Source organism: Carassius auratus, chromosome 2 (genome assembly GCF_003368295.1).
Source record: "Carassius auratus strain Wakin chromosome 2, ASM336829v1, whole genome shotgun sequence".
Taxonomy (NCBI): Eukaryota; Metazoa; Chordata; class Actinopteri; order Cypriniformes; family Cyprinidae; genus Carassius; species Carassius auratus.
The window spans coordinates 28,249,603-28,275,960 of NC_039244.1; the positions used below are offsets into that span (position 1 = coordinate 28,249,603).

Genomic DNA, 26,358 nt, shown 5'->3' on the forward strand with positions numbered 1-26,358 from the left:
TACAGTCTCTAACAGTTTATTGAAACAAACTCTTGAGATTATAAACATTACATTAATATTCAATAAAATAATATTTTCAGAATAAATACAGCAGCACTCTTAAATATGTTAAATGCATGAGTCCTTAAAGGCGTCATGTCTAATGTGAGGTAGACATTTGGTTTAAATACATAGTCATATATCATAAAGCAAACAACATTGAGTTTAAAAACAAATGGAATGGTTTACAGACTAATATCATCATCATCCAAATATCAACATATAATATCAACGTCCAAATAGGTTCACCTTGGACTTCTGCTGTGCACTTGCACACTTCAACTGAATTAAACTGGTCAGGAAAAAGCACAGCGAACTCAGACAGAATCAGAATCAGTCATAACATCAGTAAAACAGACGTGGTTTACGTGGAGAGTGAAGCTTTCTCTGAGCTTCTGAAGACCTAGATCTGGATCTTGCTGAGGTGCAGTTCATCAACTAGTTCATAAATATTAGTCATATAACTAAGAATAAATATAGTACGGAAGGAAACCTAATGTAAGTGCGCTGGAGCTTTGGTTCAGTGCGTGAGCTCCTGAAGACACTGGGAATCAGACGCCAGATCCTCACGGATTCTCTTCCCGTTCCAGGACGACACGCACCAGCAGCGGGGGGGCTGGCCCACCAGAGACGTCTCACACTGACAGACAGACGGAGGAGAGTTAGTGTGACAGAAAGAGTTAGTGTGCTGTTTCAGACTCAGAGCAGACACACACCTGCTGGGTCTTGAAGAACCCGTGCTGGTCACAGTTGGGCAGGTAGAAGCTGGTGAACTTCTCTCCTAACGTCTGCTGGGATTCAGTGATGACGTCCAGAGCTGCGTGCAACTCAGTGTGACACGGACCCTACACAGAAACCACACAAACACATGACGGTCAACCAGAAGCACAAACAGGCCAAGTATCTGACGCTCTCCTCCTGAATCTTTTTAATAAAACATAATTAATGGATATTAGGCCAAAACTTAAGATTTATGTATTTAAATTACAAACCCATCCATTTGGATTAAACTCATTGATTGATAGATTGATTGGTGGATTATGCAATTTTAATTAATCGTTAAACTACTGAAAAATGTTATTTTGGCAACTACCTGAAATAAAATATGTTTAAGTGTTTTATTTTAGTTAAGATTTTATTTAAAGTTACATAGTTATAGTTGCAGTTTAACTTGAATAACCCTGTGACAAATTTGTAACATTTAAGTTTATTACTTTTTGTTAAAACTGTTTAATCCAAAAAGATGGACATGAATCTTAAATTTAGGCCTGAACTATTCCTGTCACAAATACAAAGCAAACAGCTTGAAATGCAACAGCTTCAGCCAATAAAAGTGAAGCTCTTTCCTGCAGTATTACAGGATCTGCAGGTTTCAGTACCTGTGGGATCAGTTTCTTCCGGATGGCGTTGACTCTTGCCTTGATGTTCTCCTGAGCCTCCGCTGCGTCCCGGGGGTCCAGCGGCCGGTTGAGGCTCAGCAGGTAATGCAGCGAGTCCTGGTCAGACGTGATGTCTGGCTCATCTAGACATGCATTCAGAGACAATCATGAGTCCTGTGACCAATAACCTATTGAAAACACACTCACTAATCAGAAACGCACCTTGCGTGTGGTCAAACTCTACACAGACGGCGTGTCCGCGGGTCAGAGCGTGCAGCGGCCGCGGGTCACCGGGTCTCGGGGCACAGTGCAGGCCAGCGCCGCAGGGAGCCGTATAAACGCCACAGGACTCTCCTTTCTTCAGCGCACAGGACATACAGCATCCGCAGCCCGGCTCTCGCAGCACCTCTGGACAGTCCGAGGATACGGCGGGGCAGGAGTCCAGCTGCTCCCGAGAGCATGGAGCGCAGCGGATGGGTTCAGGCCTGATCACCGGAGAAAGATCCGCCGGACAGACGAGGACGCTCACCAACAACACAAACACACACAGCCTTCTCATAGCAGAACAAGCGATGCACTCAAGCCGATATCAGCTGCGGTGTGCTAGATTTGCTCTCTGTGCGTGTGTGCTGTGCTTTTATGCTGTGACATGATGACCTCAGAGAAGTTAATCATTGACATGCCGCTGGCCTGTATTAATTATGCTGTTTTCAGTGCACAGGTTTACTCTGGTTGTGCAGACGTCAATATTTACTCTAGGACTAAGTGTGCGATACAGAACAACGCAACATCTGTGACCCATTTCACCAATAACAGGTTCATGATGATGCTGTTTATCATCTGCACTCTCGGAAAGTTCACTCTGACGTGACTATGCATCATTTAGCTACTCATTTGTTCACTTCAGGAGCTAAAATGTACCTTTAAGATACTACTACAAACATTTAGGGGTAAATATTGTACAAAAGTCTTCCTTTTGAAAAAGTTCCGTCCCAGTGACAGCTTTCATATCTTGATTTCTGAGAGTGTGTATTATAATAATAATGTAGCATATAATTAGAGATTAAAACACATATTTGCCTGTCACACAACAGGAGTTATGAGCGCACGTCTCAGATGTGTTTTTGACCACACTTTGAGCTGGGTTACAAAAACAAGGTCATGTGGTCATTGCATAACAGGAGGTCTTCAGCCATCATAACATGTTTGTCACGAGGTGTCACACAGTAATTTAAAGTTCCTGGTGTAGTATTAGTAACTTTGGACACTAAGAGCACAAGATGCATTAGGCGCAACTAATAGTTTGTTAGTTTGAAGACATCGGCTTCATTAATGATTGAATCAGGCTTTAATGGTGAGCACATCTTATGAGTTCAAGCTTTGCTTGTCATCTTAAATCAACACGGCTGATGTTTTCAGGATTGCTGTAGGTCCATCAGTGCCTATATGCACACACACCATGAGCAAATCATTTACATCCCACCCACACAAGTTCATCCATAGATTGTGCAAGAAGAATGAAAACAGGCAATTGGAGACGGAGAATTAAACTTCTGACTTTGACTTTGCTGGCTGGTGAAAAGAATATAAAAAATTATAAAAACAAATGATGACCTCAGACTAGGGTGAGCACCTGCTAATAAGCCCAAGGGGGGACAAGGGGTATGTTTCTGAGGGACAATGTGGGACACCCCATGGACAGACTCACTGATAGTGGTTTACCCATTTCTAGCACATACCACCTTACATGGTATATTAATAATGCCCTATTATGCCCTAAACATTGACAGATGCACTTCCACTTACGATTTACTTTTGCTATTGTATTTATTTTTCATTACAATTTATTCACTTTAAATAAATTATAATATAAAATTATAGGATTTAAATGAATTGTAGTTGCTCAACACCACAGGAACAGTTAAAAAAAAAGGTAACATCACAACTCAAGGGAAGGGAATTCACTCATTCACTAATCCCTATATAGTGTATGGCAGTTGAGTTCACTATATCAGGAGTGAACAAATAAATAAGTGAACGGATTCGGACAGTGATGTATAGCCTACACTGCGCGTGAGACTTGGAGCTGTTGCAAAAACATTGCCATATGTACTTTTATATTACATGTACCTAATTTTAGAAAATAATACTTATGGCAATAATACTCAAAATAACTTTATATTGCAGTTACATACATCCCGCATCAGCTTCATGGTTTCATCGATGGTATATAGTAATAATAATATATATATATATATATATATATATATATATATATATATATATATATATATGTATATATATATATATATATATATATATATATATATATATATATATGTATATATATATATATATATATATATTTTTTTTTTATTTATTTTTTTTAACGCTTTTATGTTCATAATCATTAATTGCTATTAAAATAACGTACCGAGAACAAAAATAAACACATATAAACGTTCATAATTATGTATTTATTACTTTTAGTATCTTGACACTTGCTCAAGCAGCGTTTTGAGCTCAGATAAAAATAATAATAATAATACATTTAATTTGTAAGCGCTTTTCTAAGTACTCAAAGACACTTTACAGAAAATTGTAAAACAAATGTAGCAACATAGAAAAATTGTAAAGATAAGATGGTTGTTGATCGTCCCCAGGCGACCGTTAATTTTACATCGGAATACACTACCTGTTATTAACGGAAAAATTAAAATTATCCACCAAATTATCATCATTTAACAACGATGCCACCTCAGTAAATTATTCAAATAGTAAACCGAGTAATTGCCTACATAACATATTTTTATATAAATAATGTAGGAAAAACGTTAAAACAGAAATAATAAAGTAATGTAAACTTCATCTCATTCAAACTCGCTCGCTCCCGCTCTCGCAGTAGCGTGCTGAACTGTCAAGGATTGTTCGTTTGGCTGCCTGGGGCTCGAGGATATAAAGCCATCAACTTTTTTTTGAGCAAGCATTGATTATGCATGACACAGTCTCAATTTGCGGGACGCATGAATTGGGCTTCAAACGCTGTGCGCGCACACGCTACGCGGGACGAGTGGTCACCCTACCTCAGACATCAAGAGAGGCGAAATTCTTAGCAGAAGATGTGTTCCCTCTGTTTTTGGTCTCTGGGATCTCCATTCAATGGTCAGCTCATGTGTTGAGACCTTCTCGAGACCTTGCATCAGATTCACCTGCACAAACACAGATTAAACAAGTGATGCCCAAAGACAGCGTTTGACCTGCACCACAATGCCAAAAACAAAAAGAAATGTAATTGAAGCATGTCTTCAATTGTAATTTATACTTTTTATTCTTTTTATTTTTGCATTGCGACCAGTCTAAGCAAACAACGTCAAATGTGTAAAAAAAATAAAAATAATTAAATAGTGTTTTAATTATATCAAAAAATTACACATTTCAAAACAAAACCAAACAATGTTCCCATAATTAATTAATGTTCTTTTTTTAAACATGGGACACCTAGATATTTCTCCATGCACTCTACATGTTAAATAGCCGTGTAAACCTGAGATGTGAGCGCTGCTGATCCGTCGGCTTGTTTCTAAATGAACACTAAGGCAGTTGATTTTCTTGGCCGTCTTGAATAGTATCTAGTGTGTTCCCTAAATTTTTTGAGGGTTAAACTGCAGTCTCTGCTGGCATGTTAACATGACATAAAGTAGTTGAGAATTAATTAATATGACAGCAGAAGTGTATTAAGGAGTTTGGTCTTGTAATGTTGGGGTGAACTCACACAAGAAGAGAGGGTCCAAATGCAGAAATACATTTCAAGAATAAATATCACCATCATCAGATACAAAACACAGGAAATAGGAAGCATTAAAAAAAAAAAAAAAAAAAAAAAAAAAAAAAAAAACATAAAAAGAAACCATAAAGAGACAAGACCAGACAATAAACACAGGAATCATAGGGCTTGTATACGTGGGGTTGAGTGGACTAACTATATGCACCAGCAAAATCAAGGGGTAAGCAGGAATAAAGCAAAACTACAAACTAAAAGTCATTGCACATGGACACAAACAGAAATGACACATTTACTGCAATCAAACAGAAAATCAATAGACCATTGTTCTTAAATACCCGCTTTATTACAAAATCTTATATTGCTCAAGTTTACACTGTTCAAAGGACAGTATATCATACATTGCTGTATTTACAAAATACAATTCTGAATATCAAAGAGCTAAAAGGCAACTGACTTCAATCACCACAAGCATCAAATAAGGCAAGAATACTGTATCGACAGTACAGAGAGCGATTGATAGATCGATTCATACCCTGAAGATAAGCGTCATCAGTCAAAACATCAGCATCAAAATAAACATTTGCCATAGAAATATAGAAAGAGTCATTGTTTCTCCCCACAAACAGTCTCAGAAATGTACAGAATGAGAGCATGATTTTTGTGCTTGTAAACAGGCCCAAGTCTACAGAGATCTGTACGGTATGTGTGTGTGCGTGTCTGTGTGTGTGTGTGTGTGTGTGTGAGTGAGTGTGTGAAGCAGTGTTCCCTTTCAATCGGTCACTCTTTACTTCACATCGGTGATCGACGAATTGGGATCTTGCTTCGAGAGACCAATCTACTTTGAGTGTAAACTAAACGAGCCAATGCACATTGGCATGCGATTATTGCATCCAGCTACAGTTGATCACAGCGTGAGCATAAAAAGGCAGCAGGTGCAATGTATACCAGCTTTTCACTTCGGAGACGAGTGACAACATCATTCTGCTCAACAAGTTCAACGTGCTCGTGGATGGTTTTACGGCGCTTCTGTGATGGTCGTTCCTGTGTCGAGTGGGTTGTGCACTTCAGGCTGCACTACCTCCTGTTGTGCTGCAAGTGGCCATTTCTCCTGTGCGCCTCAGCACTAAAAGAGTATTTTCCCTGAAAGAGCAATTTCTCTAAAAGTGCATCACGGTTACTTCTGTGTAAAGACAAAGGACCATCTTTTTAAAGATGCTGTTTCACCCATGCATTTCAGGATGTGGTCATTACCTGGTGCCGGGTAATGGTCACAATTGCTGCCTCATGTGTCTGGGCATTAAACACACTGAGGTGGCATTCACGGATGAATCATGTTCCCATCTTGGAGCTATGGACCAGGCTCCATTTCCTCAACGCTGCCACGATCTAGTGCTTGTACTGGCGGGTGCCAGGCAAGGGCAACTTCCAGCAGTAGCATGGGTGGTTTGAGGATTACAGCAGTGGCAAACTCCTCAGGGAACCAACCCTCGGGGCCCACCACTCCTCTAGCATTTCTGATCCAGTTGACCAGCAAAAGGAACATGCTGGGGTGGTGATGGCGCGGTGGATAAGACGCATGCCATTGGTCGGAGAGACCTGGGTTCGAATCCACTGTGAGACACCAATGTGTCCCTGAGCAAGACACTTAACCTCTAGTTGCTCCAGAGGCATGCGACCTCTGACATATATAGCAATAGTAAGTCGCTTTGGATAAAAGCGTCAGCTAAATGAGTAAATGTAAATGTAAATGTAAATGCTGGGCCCTCTTCTAAGAGCGTATCAGTGGTATCCCTTGGTCCACCCCCTGACAACAGGATGTCAGCCGCTGATTCGGAGGGCTGTGCTGACCCCATTTGGGATGGTGGCAATGCCTGAATTGGATCCAGACATGACAGCTATGCTTTTCTGGGCCACTGAGAAGGTAGAGCTCAAGTGGAAACCTCCCCGATCCTTCGAGGTTGGATGACTGGTTTCTCGGGGTGGCTCGCACTGGTTTAACAGCACATGCCCTAATACCCTTCTTCCTGGAAGTGCATGAGGAAGTCACCAGGTCGTGGACGGCACCTTTTACTGCCAGAAACCAGCCTGATGGTTCCTTCTCCCTCAACACCCTTGACGGTAGTGGAGCAAGGGGGTATACAGGGGTTGCGATGCAGTTGTGTCCTAATATAGTCTCCACCCAGCAGGGCATATCGTGCCTCCCCTCCCAAGTATGTAGGTACTCTCCTGGCCTATCTGGCAATGCTTATGGAGATGCTTTCTCCACCTTATATGCTACAGCCATACTGCAGGTGCACCAGGCAAAGGCAATGAAGGACCTGCATGAGGACAGTCACGATCCGGAAGTTCTGAAAGAGCTCCAAACTGCTACTGACCTCACGCTCTGAGCGACGAAGGTCACCGCGAGTTCTCTGGGTCCTCCGATGTCCACACTTGTTGTCCAGGAGCACCATCTTTGGTTGTGTCTGGTCGATATGAGGGATGCCAACCAAGTTCAGTTCCTTGATGTCCCTGTGTACCAGACTGGCCAGATGGGTTGGTCCCATTTGCATGGTTTCTGGGTGCCTGGCTAGCGCTACCCAGCCTATCTTGCTGGCTTCTGCGGACCATCTGCCTTGGCTATGTGACTCAGTTTGCCTAACATCCCCCCAAGTTTAGCAACATCTGCTTCTCTACAATGAAAGCAGCTGATGCTCCTGTATTGGGTGCAGAGATCACAGTCCTACTGGCAAAGGATGTGATAGAATGGGGACCCATCTGCACTGGCATTTCAATTTCCTAGAATTGTTAGAAATGTGCCTTGTCTTGACCTGTCTCAAATTGCACTTATGAGGCAAGCACATGCTGCTCCGAATGGACAACACAGCGACCGTTGCGTGCATAAACCGACAAGGTGATCTGCACTCCTGTCACATGTCCCAACTCGGCTGCCATCTTCTCCTTTGGAGTCGGAAGGTTCTGAGGTCACTTCATGCCATTCACATTCACACAGAATCTGCAATTTCCAAGAGGGTTACAATCACCTCCAATTGTCCATATGCACCTAAAATGATGTTCATGTGCGTTTTTGCTCCCTCCTTCAGGAAGGATGGGGCTTTCGCAGTTTCCCTGTTCCAAGTGGAACGTGTATGTTTTCCCAGTGTTATCCAATCTCATTGAGTGGGTAGTGCTATGACAAGGGTTTGTGGTCTTCTTGTTGCGAGCCTTGGCCTACACCAAAAAGGGGTACAGGTGGCTCACACAGGACACTGGAAGGGGCAGCATCCATGGCGCTTTGGTAGAGGATGCCAAATCATCAACCACTGACGTGACGTCAACAGTGACCGCCTGAAAGGGAATGTCTCAGTTACGTATGGTAACCCTCGTTCCCTGTAGGAGGTAATGGAGATGTCACCACCCGTCGCCATGGCTGCTGTACCATTGCTGAACGGCCGGGTCACCCGCTTCGCTCCTCAGCGAAAACCTGGTATGCATCTCACTTGCTGCCTTTTTATGCTCACGCTTTGATAAGCTGCAGCTGGATATAATAACTGCATTTAGTTTACACTCAAAGTAAATTGGTTTCGCGAAACAAGATCCCAATTCGTCTGTCACCGACATGATGTCTCCATTCCCTCCTTCAGGGAACGAGGGTTACATACATAACCGAGACGTTCCTCATGGATGGGCTGTTGACCTCAGTGTCAGTAGATAGTCACTGTACTCTTGTGCACACATAGACTACACATAACTGACCTTGTTAACAACAAACCATCCCCCTCAGTAACTCAGTAACATGTCAAACATCCATGACTGAACTTCTGCACATAGCTCTCTTACAGCATAAAGTATATAGTATTTGATAGTTTCAGTCACATTTCATCTGCATGTGAATGTGTTGCTGATATTATTACAGTGAATGCTGATGACAGAATCATGTCCAATCATTGCACTTCAGATTGAGATGTGATATACTTGGCACATGTTCAGCATGTGGAGGTTTGTCCCTGCTAATCACACACCTGACAATCAATCTGAGATTCAAAATATCCTTTAAATCATTTAAATAAAGTTACATTCAATGAATAGCCAAAGCCAAGCTAAAATTCCCATTATGATGAAATTAAGAAAATGTTTCATGATGTATGAATAATATTTAGAGACAGGTTTAAAGACTAGATTACTCCGAACAAATGGTCTATTAATGTTATTGGAAGAGCTTTTTTTCATGACTTTGAGAAAACCTTGCCAACGTTGTGTAAACATTTCCTGTTTTTCAGATTGTGCTGGATTGATATGTGACTCATCTCAGATCGTGATGATCAGGTTTTGTTCATGTAGCTCCAGTGTTACTGAGAGACACTTTCACATCAATCTTCATTTCTTTTCACTCCATTCATTATAACTGTACTTCACTCTATTTGATTCTGCTAATACAATGTTGTACATACATTTTATGTTGTAATACAAAATTGTTTTAATAAATGGCAAAAATGTGAAACTGAATGCAGTGTCCTATGTTTGGGCTCCACTGTGTGTATGAATATAGATGTCAGATTGTAGCTTATAATGTCAGAACAGTCTGTCAAAGTGACTGCAGCAGAGGATTATGATGATGATGAAGCTTTCTTTAGGCTGTTATCAAACTCCCTGATTTCTCTTGTTCTATGTACACATGCTGCTTTGAAACAGTGTATACTTATCTATTTATAAGATGATTATTATGGGAAATCAGAGTACAGTTGTGAATGTGTCATCAAGACAGAGATCTTTGATTTCTCCAGCAGTCTTAGCCTTTAGAAACGTGTGAGCGGGACTCTTTCACATGATGAAGATGAAGAGTGTGTGAGAGTGAATAAATAAGAAATCACAATCTAGTGCAACGATGTCCTGCTTCTATTGCTGCTCTGTGTGTTAGAAATGTATCTCATTCACACACTATCACATTCATTCAAATGCACTGGAGACTTTAATTCAAAAACAAAATTCACAAACTCTGATCGTAAGAACATCTACTATTTACAGCAAATATAAGAAGTTGGCATAAAACTTGAGAAATGAAACACATTGCTGAAGATCATGCGAAGCTCTGAACGCAGTGCAGAATCAAAGTGAAAGGGAGTTCCCTAACCCAAATTCCATTAGTCAAGTCGGAAAGAAAAGCAAAACAGTACCTGAATTTATCCAGGAGAACTGATCTGATGTGCAGTGAAGATCCATTCATGTGTGTGAGAAGGTGAATAAAGGGAAGACGGTTCATTCTCTCCACCTGCAGATGTGATACTTGTGTGTAGTGTGCGACCGGTCTTACATCTCCCCCCCTTTGCCCTCCTGCTCTCCTCCGACCGCAGGAACATGAGCAGCGCTGTGTCCCCGGAGCCCAGGAGTGACTCCCGAGGCCAGGGACGCGGTGCTGCCGGCTTTGGTGTGTGTGCTGCTGGAGCGGGCGATGGCGTGAACCCTGCGCTCCAGGCCACCGGTGTGATGCGGCGCTCGGTTCCCCGCGTCCTGCGCTTTACCCTCCAGGAAGTAGGTGAGCATCTGACCTTTGCCCTTCACGCAGACATTTCCACGACACACCAGGTCATAGTCGTTCTGAAGCAGACGGTATGCTTCCTCTGTCACCTGGAAGATCGTACAAATTTCAATCAATAAACTACACATACACATTCCTGCATGCATGTGGAATCAATTATGTGGGAATATACCAGGCCCATAACATGTACATAAGGCATAATTAAATCAAAATGTAATAAATGTTCTTTTTTTTTGCATTACAATAATGATCATCCCAGAGGGGAAATATTTTATTACTATGTAAAGAACATCACGCTATAAAAATGTAAATAGTCCTAAAAATAGGCTTTATATTCTTCATGCAAATTTTTTTTTGGATTTTGACACGTGACATGGTCATGTTTTCTTTGTGAAATTTGCCAGTGAAAACATGTATCATATGCACTATAAAAATTATCATGTGAAACACTTTTACATAAAAAATACTTAGTGAGTTTTAAGGAAGCAAAATCAATTAAATATACCATAGAAATGCAAGTAAAAGTTTAAGTGAATCTGAATAACTACATTTGCTTTTACGACAAATAAAATTGGGTCGACCAAAAAAGTTATTTTGAAATATTTTGAATTTAAAACCAATATTTTAAACTAATGCAACCTTATTTCATTTGATTCTGCTAGAAATAGCAGTTAGTTATTAGCATCAAACACCAAAACATCTCTTGCTATATTTATTTTGTGCAAAAACATACAAAATGACACTTATTTCAACATTAATTGTGTAATTGTTAATTGTGTCTAACCTAATTTCTGAAATTGTTGTTAAGTCTGAAAAATACTGATATGGAATAAGTAATAATTTCTAATTCTGATAAATATAATTTCTCAAATATTTTGACTGAAATTAAACGAAAATATGAAGTATATCTTAAAAAAATTATTTGTTGGTAAAATATAATTTTTTTTATAAATAAAGAAACTTAAAGAATAGGTATATTTTAGGAAAATTATCAGCTTTTTAGGCATTTATTCTGCTTTCTCCAACTCTCAGAGAATGCATGCATTATTGTGATATTTACACAGTCACAGGATGATCTTTCGAGTGACTGTGAGAGTACCTGTATCTTCCCAGGCACTCCGGTGCTGTCCATGCGGCTGGCCACGTTCACCGTGTTCCCCCAGATATCATACTGCGGCCGGCGGGCCCCGATGACCCCGGCCACCACCGGACCCACATTAATACCTGAGCATTTACACATAAACCATCAGAAAACATCCAGAATCTTTCAATGAGAATGAGACGTGAGAATACAGAGCCAGGCGAAGGTTTGCTGAGGGAGTTGGTCTGTAGACGGCAGTATGAATGTAATAAAGCTTACCCACTCTCAAGACAAAATCGTTATATGACTGATAGTTGATTTCATCGAGAACGTCAAACATCTCGATGGCGAAGTCTGCGATGGTGCTCAGGTGTTCTGTAGTGGATTTCTTTGCCTGTAAAGGAGTAAATGAATCATGTTCTCAGATGCTCTGTGAGTATTACTCTCATCGTGTCCTGTGTCGCTGGTTTAATGACCTTGGTTCCGATGGTGGGCACCAAACCCACCGCTGCCATGTACGTGCTGCCGATGGTCTTGATCTTCTCAATGTCTTTATAACACTCTTTGTCCATGAGCTACAACATGGTGCAAATAGAAGATTAAATGGTTTCAGAGAAGGGTTGAAAATTTTTTTTGAAATAAAATCAATGTTAACTGAAACCGTGTTATTTTAGTGTCATTGAGATATTATTATAAGTTTTGTTAACATTTTGAATTAGATTATATTTTTTATATATTCTGCTTTCATTTAAACTTTATGGTTAATTTAAACCTTTTTTTTTAGTTTTAGTCATTTTGTTTCTTGTTTCATAATTTTTGTTTTTATTTGTTTTTGTTTTTAAATGATTATATTGTCAGCACTGTGCTCCTGTGTCTTGCTCTCCATTATCCAGATTCTCACAAGTTTATTAGGTTTATTGATGTCCGGTGTTCCTCGTTTAGTTCCTGTATTTAAGTCCTGTGTTTTCCTGTGTCCTGTGTCAAGTGTTATACGTCTATCCCCTGTGTTACTGTACGTGTGTGTTCCTGCTCAGGTAAGTCTTTATGTTGATTAGTAAAGATTGTTCCCTGTGTTTATTTCCTCATTCCTACACAGTAGGCAGCCTTGACATAAATTGTTATATTAATTTTATTCTACTTATTTCAAGCTAGACTAAATAAAAATGTGAAATTCTGCCTTGTTATCTAGCTGTAATAAGAGAAGTTAGTTTTTTTTTTTATTTGGTTTTAGTTTAAGTTAACTATAATAACCCTAATTTGAAATGAAATGAAATAAAATATAGTGGCCAAGGCAACATTTCTCATAATCAATTAGTTGAACTTAATTTTTTAAAATAAATCAAACTTTAAAATCTATAAAAACACAACAAAATTACTAGAATGAACTAAAATTAAAATGCAAATTGAATATAAGCAAATAAAAATCAAATTCAAAAAAGCATCTTGACACTAAAACGACAGTAAAGGAGATGACCTCGTCGAAGTCGGCGATGATCTCGTTGAGCAGCCGCAGACACTCCACACCCATGTTGTTTCCATCCAGCTCGATGTAGAAGTCATTGAAGTTGGGGATGGAAGCGAACAGCACCCCAACCTGAGCGTAGGACTGGTAATACAGATCCTGCCACACCACAAGCACACAATCAGCTCTGGGACCATGATGCACAACATCTCCATCAAAGCTGTCAGCAGCGGAGGATGAGGCGAGCTCTCACCATGTTTCTGGGGTTGGACTGCAGGAAGTGTTGAGCCACATGAACCGGCAGCAGGTTGAAGAGGATCCTCCGGTTATCTAGTTTGACTTTCTCCATGCCGTCTCTCTCCTCCTCTGCCTGAACACACACACACACACACACACACGTGCACACACGCACACACGCACACACACACACACACACACAAAAAAACAGTATGAAGAATGTATGATGATGGGAGGTGTTCTTGTTTTTGTGACTGCATTATCAGTAGCCTGTGATGTTCTCCTGTACCTGTGTGGCCCAGAGGAAGTCCAGGCGCAGCTTGAGCTCCATCTGTCTGGAGTGAAGGGCGAGAGCGGTGGAGAACAGCAGCAGAGAGAGGATGGGCTCCAGACCGCGAGCGCTCATCAACACCGTCCTGAACACACAAACACACACCAGACAGATTCAGCTCAGCGGCTGACAAGCTTTCAGTGGAAACAGTTCAAAGAGTCATTTCTCAGAAAGTCTGATGGTTTCAGGGATGTGGTGTGGAGTGTGTCTCACCCCGAGGAGCGTCTGAATCCGCTGAGCTCCAGCACGGTGATGTACAGCAGCAGCAGCAGCAGCAGCAGAAAGAGTTTGGACAGCCAGGACACTCGCAGGAACAGCACCACGGTCAGCGTCCCCAGCATGCAGCACAGCAGGGCGTACGGCGCTCCTTCACACGCCAGCTCCGCCATGGTGCGGTTCAGCCCTGCGGACACGTCGATGATCACGATGGAGCGCGTGGAGTTAGACGGCCAGAGCCACGGCATGCAGCCCACCTGACAGAGACAAAGAAGGGTTCTTCATGTACTAGCAAAGTTTCTTCTTGGTTGTATTTGACCCTGTTACTCTGGCACTCTCTATTCTTGGTCTATTCTTTATAGTTTTCTTTGTGTAAAAAAGCCTCTAATACCAGCATTTTCTATTCTTTTGATTTGTTTTATTATAATTAAAAAAAGATCCTCTGTGTTCGTGAAGCCTTTTCATGTGCATGTGTATTGAATCTCTTCGGTTAGGTCCGACTGACTGATCCTGAGCACTGAAGTCTGAGCAGCAGTAAGAAGAGTGATGTAAGAGTGATTTACCACACAGGCCTGGGTCATGGCGTATATTAAGAGCACTATGAACACACTCAGGACGGTCCGGATCTGTATGGTGAGGCACCCTGGAAAACACTGAGACAAAGACAGAGATTAACAATCTCACATCAGCTTACAAAAATGAATTAGTCAGCTTACTGTCAGGATTTACCCCTTTTTTTTGTATTACCCTTTTAATGCAACTTTATATAGATATTATTTACAGGTTTCTTATAAATTTTTTACTGCACTACATACTAATAAAATCCTAACATATTCAGGGCTAGATTTACATTGGCATTGAGGGACATATGAAAGGCATTGAGTGAGTTTTTACCTGAACTCTAGTGATGTGCAGATATATGATACACACGACCAGAAAACAGATGCAGAAGACCAGCAACGCCAACACGACCGTCCCCCTGAGAACAACAACACAAGACATGAATAATCCTGCATGCACAGACGGGTGAAGACTGCTGGACGTCTGAAACACTGCACTCTCTGGAGTATTGAGTAGTGTAGTCCTGTAGTGTTAGTGTGTATCTGTCAGGTGGAGGGACGCTCTGCTGCACGTACTGAGGCATGATGAGCAGGTAGAGGACGCCGATCAGAGCCGTGAGGACGAGACACAGAACCACAGCGCCGGTGAAGTACTCGTCATTCAGCTGATGATACTGGAGAAACACCGCACACGTCACGCTCAAACACTCACATGATCACCGCATAAACACACACCACTGACAGCAGATCAAATACACATCATGCAGCTGACCTCCCAGCAAACACAACGTTCCCCTTATGCCTCCACAAGCTTCCGGTTTTGTAAATTTATTTAGGAAGGTTCTCTGCAGCTTGACTTTTTTGTAACCAAAAACGAATATTTCTAAAATGTTGCGGGGAGCTTTTATTTGTTTATTAATTAATTTATTTGTAATAACCTGAAGTGAACACATACAGAATCATCTTAATTGGTAATGCTAGGTTATATTAATTACAACCTTGCAACTAACTGTGCAATTAAAATGCAGCAGATAGGACATTTCCTGAAACTTAAAAAAAAACATATGTTGGGAACATTCTGTGAACCAAAATTTGGGGGACGACTGAAGTTTACATTGTGTCCTTACCAGACGCGACACAAATACACCACACAACAACTGATAAAAGCTGGAACAATACCATACGCGCTATGACAATGATGATCTCTGGGGCCAATTATATGGTTTGTTTAGTGTTAAAAGTCTAAAGTGAGTTAAAATACATTTATAGCCATTCCTAATGTATAAATGACCTCAGAACTTGAAGATAAATGATAGGAAACAGATGCATTTAAACTCAGTGTTCTCAAACAAGTGTATTCCACAAGAACGACTGCTTCAGTCATTCAGTGTGTTTTTTAAATAATGTTAAAATTGTTTAATAATTAGGAATTTGCTGATGTACTTTCATTTTGTTCTGAGTGCAGTGCACATGCAGAAAGAGACCCGCCCACATGCTCTTCTGATTGGCTGATGGAATCTGACATTTCTGGTGTGGACAGACTAAATAATTCTTAATCTATCTTACTCTGGTTAGGACAGTGTTTGAATGACAAGAGGCTGGAGTACCTATGTCTGTTAAACCAGTTCTTATAGTGGTCTTAATATCTCACAGATATCAGTCCTGTGTACTACAGTAACACATGCATCAGAGCGTGTTCAGTCCAGCAGGCACATGGCGCGGTGACACTGGCTCTCACCCTGCGCTCTCGCTCCGGGTCTCTGTAGGTGAGCGTGAGGCAGTGCAGGTCAGCCGTGTCCGACTCCATCTGCCGGGCCTCGATCAGACGGCTGATGTAGCGGTTGACCCGTGTCCCCGGGCTGCTCTGGGTGGTGTTAGCCGTCGTGGAGGTCCGGTTCCTGAGCTTCTCCGGAGCCGAGCGCAGCACCCTCCTCTGCCAATCACAGACAGGATCACATGACCACATGATGAGGCTGTGAGAGTGACAGCATCAGCTGCCGCAGGCGTCCACATCAGCATCATCAGACACATCTGACGTACCTTGTCCCCGTCCTCACAGTTCATGACGCTGGAGAAGGGAATCTCGGCCTTGAACATCTTTCGGCAGTGCATGAGCTGCACCAGCAAGAAACACACCGTCTTAAACTTCATCTTTTTGGCAGGTTTGATGTCTGACAGGATCAGGCCAGGAAAGATCTAGAGATGAAACACACACAAACCACTCAACTCATGTCAGTCATATTCAGTCGTATTCATAATAAAGCAGTCTGTGAAGCACAACTATCATTTGTAGATTCATGCTGTATTCTGAAATGGCACTAAATCACTTTTCGGGGAGAATGTACAGTAGCAAGTAAATCCAGAAGCAGTACTGTTCATTCCCAGCAGAGCGGACACACACCTTCCTGCGGTGAGATGGCACTATGAAGAAGGTCTCGATGTCGTGTTTGAGCAGGAACGAGTGTCTCTCTCGGCCGTTTCCCGGCTCCACCTCGTAATCTCCATTCAGACAGTCCAGCGTGGAGCGAGTGATGTGCACCTTCCTGTAGAGCGAGCAGACGAGAGGAGAAACAGCTCTTAACAGCTCAGGGTCTGGAGAGGAGTGTGATGATGAGTGTTTGGGATCCTCACCCCGGCAGTCCTCCAGCCTCCATCATGTTAGCCAGCGTCACATCATTCGACCACACGTCATACTGCCACTTCCTGAGACCCAACACGCCACAGAGCACCCGTCCCGTGTGCAGACCCACACGCATGTTCAGATCCACCTCTGTAGCTTCAGCCACCGACCTGAACAACACCATCTCAGTTTTCTGTCACTGTCACTCACTTGAGGAGCGTGAAGTTATAATGAAGATGCACATGGCAAGTGCTTTCAGCATCCAATATTTCTGTGGAAACTGTGATATATTTGATTTCCAGGATTCACAGATGAATAGAAAGTTCAAAAGAGCATAATTTATTTGAAATAAATTTTTTTGGTTGACATTATAATTATCTTTACTGTCACTTTTAAAAATTTAATGCAAAAAAAGTGAATGCTAGTGTATCACAGTTTCCACAGAAATATATTGTGCAGCACAACTGTGTTCAACACTGATAATAATCAGAAATGTTTCTTGAGCAGTAAATCATCATATTATTCTGATTTCTGAAGATCATGTGACACTGAAGACTGGAGGAATGATGCTGAAAATACAGCGGAGCATCACAGATATTCACACAGAAAACAGCTATTTAAAACTGAAATAATATTAAATAAAAGCAGTCTTGGTGCTCAGAACAGACTTCTGTAACCAGCAGGTGATGCTGTCATCAATCTGATACGCTGCTGTCAGCAGATGGCTCAAAGCTCATAGAAAGTTTGAGTGATGTGATGCTGTTCGAGACAAAACTCTGAAGCACAATGACTGTTAGAGCACAGACGGATGGAAGATTCTTCAAATGAAAACATTATTCATGTTCGAAGTCCCATGAGGGAGAATAAATGATGATTTCACTGTTCCCCTGATGTACACGCTCATATCAGTGAGGTTTTATTTTAAAAGAAGTTTCAAAGATCAGCCCAAATACACAAAGATGGTTTGATCAGATCAGATCATCAATACACATCAGCTCTGAAGCTTGAGGAAACCTCCTCACTGGAGCGACTCATTCTCCGTCTGCCCTTGAGAAGAGCTCACACTCACGTGATGGTGTCGATCATGTCCAGACCCATCTCCACGCAGCAGTGAGCGTGATCCGTCTTGGGCTGCGTCAGGCCGGACACACAGTAGTAGCAGTCGCCCAGAATCTTGATCCGCCGACAGTGATTCTCCTGCAGATGAAGAAAAGCTTTACCACCAGCATCAGCAAATATAAGGATTGCCATGTCTCTGTTGAAACTACTTGAGTCGTGAGTCCTGCGGTGCAAGATCAACACAGTCCAGTGCTGGAACTAATAACTGTGTGTGATAACTTGAAAAATCTCAATATTCAAGAACATTTTTGATACCGTGGTAAAACACTGCTACAACATTAAAAGACAGACATTTTTGTATATTTTAAAGTTAAATCTGGTGCAGTTTGATGTGATAGTCTCTCAGTCCACATCACATTCACATTAGATATTTTAGGAAGCTAAGTAATTTAAATATAATAATAAGTAATCTTATAATATTGTTTTTACTACTGTCTCTAATACAGAAGTGTTTATAAGTGTAATACAGAATATTGTAATACAACTGTGCTCTAAAATAAAAAAAATAATATTTCATTATACAGTAGAAAATTACAATAATTATGTCTTAATTTCTTTATTTGCAAGAGCCTTTAAAAATCATTTTAATCAACAGTTGAATGTCATGTGAATGTGGAAACAGAGCGCTGTCGGAGAGAAGAGAGACGAATCGCTGCTGGTATCTGTGCATCGATGCTGGAGAGAAAGCTATCTAAATATCTCAGTATTGATTTGTTTCTAAAAATCTATATTTTTGTCAAAGCTGGCTCAGTCTGACAGTCACTCAGTCACGTCTGAATCTGTGAAGCTCAGTAAATCTCTGGTTCTCTCTGTGTCTGGGGCTTGTTGATTATAACAGAAGCGCTCCGGCTCTGATCTTTCACTTGAAGTGTTTATTAGATGTTACACAATCTACATTACAATCTGAGCTTTTCACTCGGATTCTGCAGCTGAAGTTTCTTCACTTTCAGACTCCTCAGGATGGCTGTCATCACTGAAAATGATGAAAATGCTGAATTCTGATACTTCATGTGCAGCTTTTCTCCAGTCTTCTCTCTTTATATCTGAGAAGGGTTTGGAGCATGTAGATTCTGTAGTTTGACTGGTTTACGTTAATAGTACTTTATTGTCCATATTCAAATTAAAACTAAATTCAGTTAGCATAAAGCATTAACTCATAAAGCAGGTTTATAAGACGACTAGAAAGCAAGCTTGAGAAGAGAAGAAATACAGGGAAGAATGTTTTAAACCAGCAGAGGCAACAAACTGTTCAAAGACGGTTAGTGGATATTTAAACTCATTTTGTTTACAGTACTAGTTTATAAACAATAGTAATAACAACATTAAATGTCAATCAAATGCACATAAACCACTTTATATGATTGTAATCACTGATCGTACTTTTACATTTACTGTTATATAACTCAAACACACACACACACACACACGGTAATGAGCTCAACACAGTAAAACACCAGATGCGTGTCTAATCATGTGTGCTGTTGAGGAGAGTGTTACTGTACCTTAAGACAGCTGAAAAAAATCACACCTCTAAGGAACAGAAGATCGCAGAGACTCAGTTCCCACCAGACAGGAAGAAAACACCTACAAACACCCTAGCAACCACATAGCAACGACCCAGAATGCAGCTCATGTCTGCTGTGACTGATGTGGCAGACACACACGTCTCTGAGGACACACAGACACACATCTGCCACTCGACTACAGACACACACACACACACACACACACACACACAAGAGACTCAGTAACACACCACGATGTGTGTGTGTGTGTGTGTGTGTGTGTGTGTGTGTAGGTGTGTGGAGTGACAGAGTTTGCACTGCAGAAAGTGGATCCCTAGTGTCCTAGAGCAACATGTTTCATTACTCCAGGAAAATGCTAAAAAATGCTAAAAAAATATATACATGCTTTACAGTAGGAAAAAGTTAAAATCTTTATGAGGATGAGGATGATGTAAGAGACGAGTGTTTGTATCACATTTATATCCATCGCATGTCGTAATCTCTGTACAGCTGCTTCTCAAGTACAGATATTTGTGTCATATGCAGAATTTTGGTAACACTTTATTTCACGTGTCCTTCCAAATTGTACATGTACTTACTATTATAATAACAATAAACTATGCATAATTGCATGCAACTAACCCAATGCCAAACTCTCATCCTAACCTAAGTACTGTTCATGTAGTTAATTAATATTGCTCAGTACATTTACACTATAATAAAATGTAACCCAACTTTTAAAGGTAAATTTTACAACAAATAGTTGAAGAACATTAATATTTTAAGTTTAACAAACTCACTGTGACGATCGCGCCCAGTGAAACACAGGGAGAGAGAGAGAGATCCAATAGCAGATGTCTTTATTAAGGATAATCCAAATCGTGGTCGAACAAGCCAAGGTCAAAACCAAACAAGCAGTCCAAAAAAACAAATAAATAAACAAAAAGAGGGAACAGGAAAGGGAAAAGAACGGGAACTCGGAGGACGAGAAGGCAAGGATGAATCTCGGCGGACGAGAAGGCTGGACATACGAACGGTAAGGACTCCATACAAACAACAGCAAAAGACTGGTATTTATAGGGAGGCTAATGACAATAAAGTGACTGCACCTGGTGCAATTAACAGGAGTGCAATTACTGTGATGACAGGACAAGACTAGAGGAATTCTAGTGCCTACGATGAAGTGAGCCCACTAGTGGACACCCAGGGAAACAGAGACTGACAGCGTGACACTCACTTGCAGAATGGAAATAAATGCCTGACTATGTGAGTTGTACACTTGGGAAAATGTTTATATAAAGGGGTCATGCACTTTCCCACAACAGCTCTCTACACTACTGTAATGCGATATGACTGATGTTTTCATCAATAATGAAATTCATCATCAATTATTTTCATGGTCAGTTATATTGATTAGCTGTTGCAACCCTACAAACACTCACCTGACCCAAAAAAATTAAAGGGAAATGATGGCTTGTTAAGAACAGTGTCCAAACCTGTGCATTTTTAAAGTGAGTATTTAAGACAGCATGACAGGAAAATTCACTATGTATCTCCTTTTCACAACAGTTGTAACTGCTTGAAATGAAACGAGAAATGCACAAAATAGGTCACTGAAATGATAATGTTGTGGCTATTTGAGGTGCTTTCTGTTTTTAAAGCAGCATTTGGATGACAGAAACAGGGCTCCTCTTGCCAAAGGCCTGTCACATTTCTCAAAAATAATCTGGGCATGGAATTCAAAGACGAAAGAAAAATCAGAGCAAAAATGTATCAAACTAACCTGTCCACTAAAGATCTGCTCTATACTAGGTACAGTATATAGTCTTAAAGTATTCAGTGAGTAAACTTCTTAATATCAGTACACACTTTATGTTCATGGACATTCTACTGACTATAAGTTACTTTGTAGCTAAGTCAACTTAATCTGTAAACTGTAAACCTAACCTAACAGTCTACTCATAATCTAATGAGAGTTAGCTGAAATGTAGCTGCAAAGTCATTTAAAACCAGTAGAATATCTAAAGTGGACTATTGAAATAAAGTGTGACAAAGAAAATTAAATCTCGAGAGTATCACTTTCACAGTCAGGATTCATTTGTCTCAGAGCGAGTCAAACACTGAAGCAGAAGCACTGAGAGTGTGTAAGTGTGCTGGTGAAACACAGGTGTGTGTGTCTGCCATGGAAACACTGTAAGATTAAAGCATATCAGCATGATCAAAAACACTGCATACATTTACATCATTTAGCCAAGAGCCCTTCAGGAGCCACAACGTCTGTTATTCACTCTTCAGGAACGAGAGTTTATTAGATCTCACACAGACAAATCTGTGCCAATTCAGCCTCTTAATTTAAATCTAAATGAGGAGAAATGAGGGCAAAATATAGCAGCCAGCCATCTGAGACAGGGAATGTGAACAGAGCTGCTCATAAAGTACTATAACCCTAAACCCAGAAGACCCAGACCCAGAAGTCCAAGGATTTCACAATGGAATGATTCTATTTAGGAGTAAAATAAGCTCTTTAATTAACTTCAGTTTTGTCCGTGATGTCTCTAATACAGTTGCTAAACAGCAGAAGGACATGAGTTTATGAGCTTGGTGAATCAGACAAGTGCTCTCTTCATCATCTTCATCATCATCATCATCATACAGCAGCTCGTTAGAGACTCACAATCTAATTTGAGGTATGAGTTTGTAGAACTAATGTTGTAGAGCAAAACACGAAAGTCTCTGCGAGTAATGTTCATCTCAGAGCTTACTTGACTCATAAATCAGAAAGCAGTTCTAGAAACCTATGACAAGTCTTCTAGCTCGGCCAGTAGATCATGACTAAAGAGCTCTATAGGGCCTAAAACACACTTGACCATGGTAAAACCAGTGTGGTGCGACACCAATATGGCATGAATGCATATGATTGCAACAGCAAAATGACTACTTTTTTTACAGGTATGGCGCTCCACTTCAGACTGGTTACATCTTTCATCCACTCTAAAGCCTAAAAAAGACCTATGCAAAATCTGCACATACTGTATAAGGAGAATAATATTAACATTATGCAATGTGTTTCTTTCAGTGCACGCATGAGAAGTACTGAAAATCTGAACAGAAGCTGCTACTGTAACAGATCACATAACAGAAACTTTGACATGGATAAAGCTGTGTGCCTGATAATGATGTCTAGCCAGAGAGCTTTTTCTTTCCTTTTGTAATTTAATTCACAAATAAATACTGAGCCATTTATATTTGTCTTACTTGATATATGTCTGTCTTGAGTCCAGATTATTATAGTTAACTAAAAAAAAATACAAAAAAAATAAAATAAATTATTAATTATAATAATAATAAAAAAAGATTTAGAAGAGAGAAGAAATACAGTCCCCTCATATACATATAAAAGACCAAGAGCATAAAGGAACAGGCTCTTTTTCTGATGCAGTTAATCTTCCTAATCTTCCTATGACTCATTCCACAGAATCTATTACTGTTGTTGTGTGACTATCATCATCTTTCTCATCATTTTCAACTACCCTCAAACCTGCACTGAATTATGCAGACACTGGCATTGGACCGGCACAACCTGACCTCCATGATGAACCTGAGAGGATGGGGTGAAGTCTGCCTTTACAAGTGAGATAAAGTAAAACCCTTTATTATTAAACCTACAGTACTGAAAACCTATATGGACTGGCATAAAATATGGCTGCTCAACCTAAACATTTACATCTTCATTAAGAGTTTACTCACGGTGCATGCTTACTAAACTGATCTCATGAAACTCTTCCTCACTGTAATCCCAAACCGGCATAACCATGAAAGCATTACTGATCCCAGGTCAGCTACAATGACATCTGCTTTCCCACCAATGCCAAGCCTGTGAATCTGCACGTCACACCATATAAACACTTAATTGGATCAAACTGAACCTCCTGAAGTAGTTTTGCCCAATGAAGAGCGTTCCACTCCACAATCCTATTACAGCTCTTATTACTGCCATCTTTCCTACCACTCGGGTAACCCGACAGCTCGAAAAAACATAACTGAACCCTAGAGTAATAGAAACCAACAGACCAGTCCCCCTCCTGTCAAAACTGTGTTCAGTCAGCTCTCTCTCTCTTTACTTTCACAAGACATCCAGCTTCTGATGCAAACATTCAGGAGATCTGTGTGTAGATGAAACTGCACATTACTGGCACAATCAGATCCTTCGAGGTTTGTTGAGGAGGAGGGTAAACACTGGGGTGCCACAGGGTTCAGTGCTTGGTCCCCTCCTATTGTCTATATACACAACTCCTGCTGCCATAATGTAAATGATACACAGCTCAACCTTTCATTCCTACCTGTTCATTCATTCCTCTCTGCATGAGTGAATGAACAGACCTGATATAACCACTAATATCAGGTCAAAAAACAACCTGTTTTGTCTTCTTGTTCTATTCACAGTTCACTTCTTCGCAATTCTAGTGAGTCATGGTTTTTCCACATTAATAAGTGTGCATTTGTCTCACTCTGGATAAAAGTATCTTTTTAAGGTGCACTCACTACATTCTACCTCATTCAAAAAAAGAAAAGAAAAAAAAAGGAAAAATAAATAAAAGAAAAACACTTACACTTAAAAACACATAGTGCTATATGGTTATTCTGTGATGAAAGCTAAAATATGAAATGTCATGAATGTACATTTACTGAGCAAATATAATACACTATTTTGTAGACGGAGGTCAAAATTACACTTTTCTCCTGAGATTTACAGTTAATTTACGCGGGTAAAAATGACTGCAGGAAGACGGCAGCATCATGATGATATTTTTACACAGAGATTGAAGCTCATTTAGTAAAATCTGTTGACTTTAGCAGTCTTTGTTGCATTATATACCAGTGGTGACAGTTCAAAAATATGAAAAACTAAATAAAAATAAAGTGAAGTGACCCATACTCAGAATTCGTGCTCTGCATTTAACCCATCCAAAGTGCACACACACACACTGTGAACACACACACACACACTGTGAACACACACCCGGAGCAGTGGGCATAATTTATGCTGCGGCGCCTGGGGAGCAGTTGTCCCAGTATAAGCTGGCCCTGAAACTCAAACCCACAACCCTAGGGTTAGGAATCAATCTCGCTAACCACTAGGCCACAACTTCTTAGCAGGGTTGAGAACTCATAACAAGGGGTTGAGAACTCATGGTTTCATGGCACTTACTTAGAAAAATGTAAACATAAAACAAGCTAATCTAACAATTTAACAAAAGACCCAATGCACATACTTCAGATACAGCATAAGAACGTACTCTACAGTGATTATATGGAGCAGCACATGTGAGACCCAGCAGACAGTCCAGACAGAAGGAGCATCGAGTAAAACATGCGAACAAATGGACCCTTCAACGAAACAAACTCACACCACAGATTGACAATCATTTTGAAACACTAGAGCTGCTGAAAGACCTTCTGACGCTGGACAGTTACATCTCAGTGTAATCTATGGATTAAAGGATTTCATAGACACATGTGAATGTAAGCAATTCTAGTGTCTAGATTACACTGAGATACATCTACATGTTTATTTTACAGACACACTGCCTAATGAAGACAGACAGAGAGAGATTTAACCGTTGTATGCATGCAAGAGACTGAAAACTACTGATTCAACCTTTCCATGTGCACGCTGAAAATACTCACACAATGATTCTATGAGGAAACCTTCTAGAATCACACAAGTCACATGGTAACAGTCATATGAACTACAATATGAACAACTCAACACCAATAATGCTTATTTTAAAAATAAAATATAAAATAATAATAATAATAATAATAAACTAAAACAAATTATAAAAAAGAATTACTTTGGAAAGGTGAATTACTGTTTTGTCTCTTGTAGACGTCAGCGCTCAGATATTTTTATTTTATTATAGTATTTTTTTCTAATATACTTTTATTCTAGTACTACTGTGAATTTAGATATAAATGAAGATACGGTGAGATTTATGAAGCACTTTCACACAATTAAACATTTTGATGGAACTCCTCACATGCCTCACATGATCACAGCTCCGTCATAATTTCATTTTTATCACATATAACTCTCTGATTATGCATAACTTCCCTTGTGCTCACACCTGTCCTTCTGTTGCTGTTGCCAGGGTGTGAAGTCACCATAGCAACAGGCATGAGCCAATGAGAGTGACTCACCGTGGCGAGTTCGTCAAACTTGCCGAAGAGCTCGTTGAGGAGTTTGACGAGCTCCTGCGCTGTGCACTGCGACGCCAGACTCGTGAAGCCCACGATATCCGCAAACAGGATACTGGAGGGGGAAAAAAACACAGAAAGCCATTAGACGCTTCCTACCACTTCACAGGAGAAGAGAGAGTACAGAAAAACTGAAGACATATGTTTGACATGTTTAAAATGAAAGATATAAAAGACATGTTTACCTGCTGTTTGTTCATAAGGAGCTCAAACTAAAGGATATTAATACTGTATTTCTATTATATATATATA

The 26,358-nt window shown here is 40.4% G+C and overlaps 2 protein-coding genes across 3 annotated transcripts in view; both read right to left on the reverse strand.

The window, feature by feature from the left end:
* On the reverse strand, window positions 1-2,039 carry igfbp1b (insulin-like growth factor binding protein 1b). The gene is made up of 4 exons (XM_026197184.1): window positions 1,641-2,039; window positions 1,419-1,561; window positions 756-884; window positions 1-679 (listed from the first exon to the last, which is right to left on the reverse strand). The coding sequence occupies exons 1-4, from the start codon at window positions 1,975-1,977 to the stop codon at window positions 560-562; spliced, it is 729 nt and encodes a 242-aa protein (XP_026052969.1). The 5' UTR covers window positions 1,978-2,039; the 3' UTR covers window positions 1-559.
* A 2,326-nt stretch (window positions 2,040-4,365) lies between these two features.
* Window positions 4,366-26,358, reverse strand: part of LOC113039324 (adenylate cyclase type 1-like) — a 32,153-nt gene continuing 10,160 nt past the window's right edge. Inside the window, exons 4-21 of one of the 2 annotated variants that reach the window (XR_003274953.1) lie at window positions 26,050-26,161; window positions 18,294-18,421; window positions 17,236-17,394; window positions 17,006-17,147; window positions 16,645-16,800; window positions 16,343-16,537; window positions 15,181-15,278; window positions 14,939-15,023; window positions 14,608-14,697; window positions 14,042-14,301; window positions 13,787-13,913; window positions 13,514-13,630; window positions 13,273-13,419; window positions 12,275-12,373; window positions 12,078-12,192; window positions 11,817-11,941; window positions 10,356-10,806; window positions 4,366-4,627 (exon numbers count right to left, since the gene is read on the reverse strand). Coding sequence is in view for 1 of the 2 variants with exons in the window: in XM_026197205.1 (XP_026052990.1) it covers window positions 10,489-10,806; window positions 11,817-11,941; window positions 12,078-12,192; window positions 12,275-12,373; window positions 13,273-13,419; window positions 13,514-13,630; window positions 13,787-13,913; window positions 14,042-14,301; window positions 14,608-14,697; window positions 14,939-15,023; window positions 15,181-15,278; window positions 16,343-16,537; window positions 16,645-16,800; window positions 17,006-17,147; window positions 17,236-17,394; window positions 18,294-18,421; window positions 26,050-26,161 (2,473 nt within the window). In the remaining variant the exon portion in view is untranslated. Of the gene's footprint in view, window positions 4,628-5,338; window positions 10,807-11,816; window positions 11,942-12,077; window positions 12,193-12,274; window positions 12,374-13,272; window positions 13,420-13,513; window positions 13,631-13,786; window positions 13,914-14,041; window positions 14,302-14,607; window positions 14,698-14,938; window positions 15,024-15,180; window positions 15,279-16,342; window positions 16,538-16,644; window positions 16,801-17,005; window positions 17,148-17,235; window positions 17,395-18,293; window positions 18,422-26,049; window positions 26,162-26,358 lie in introns of those variants that run through there. The other variant, XM_026197205.1, reaches the window with a different exon arrangement.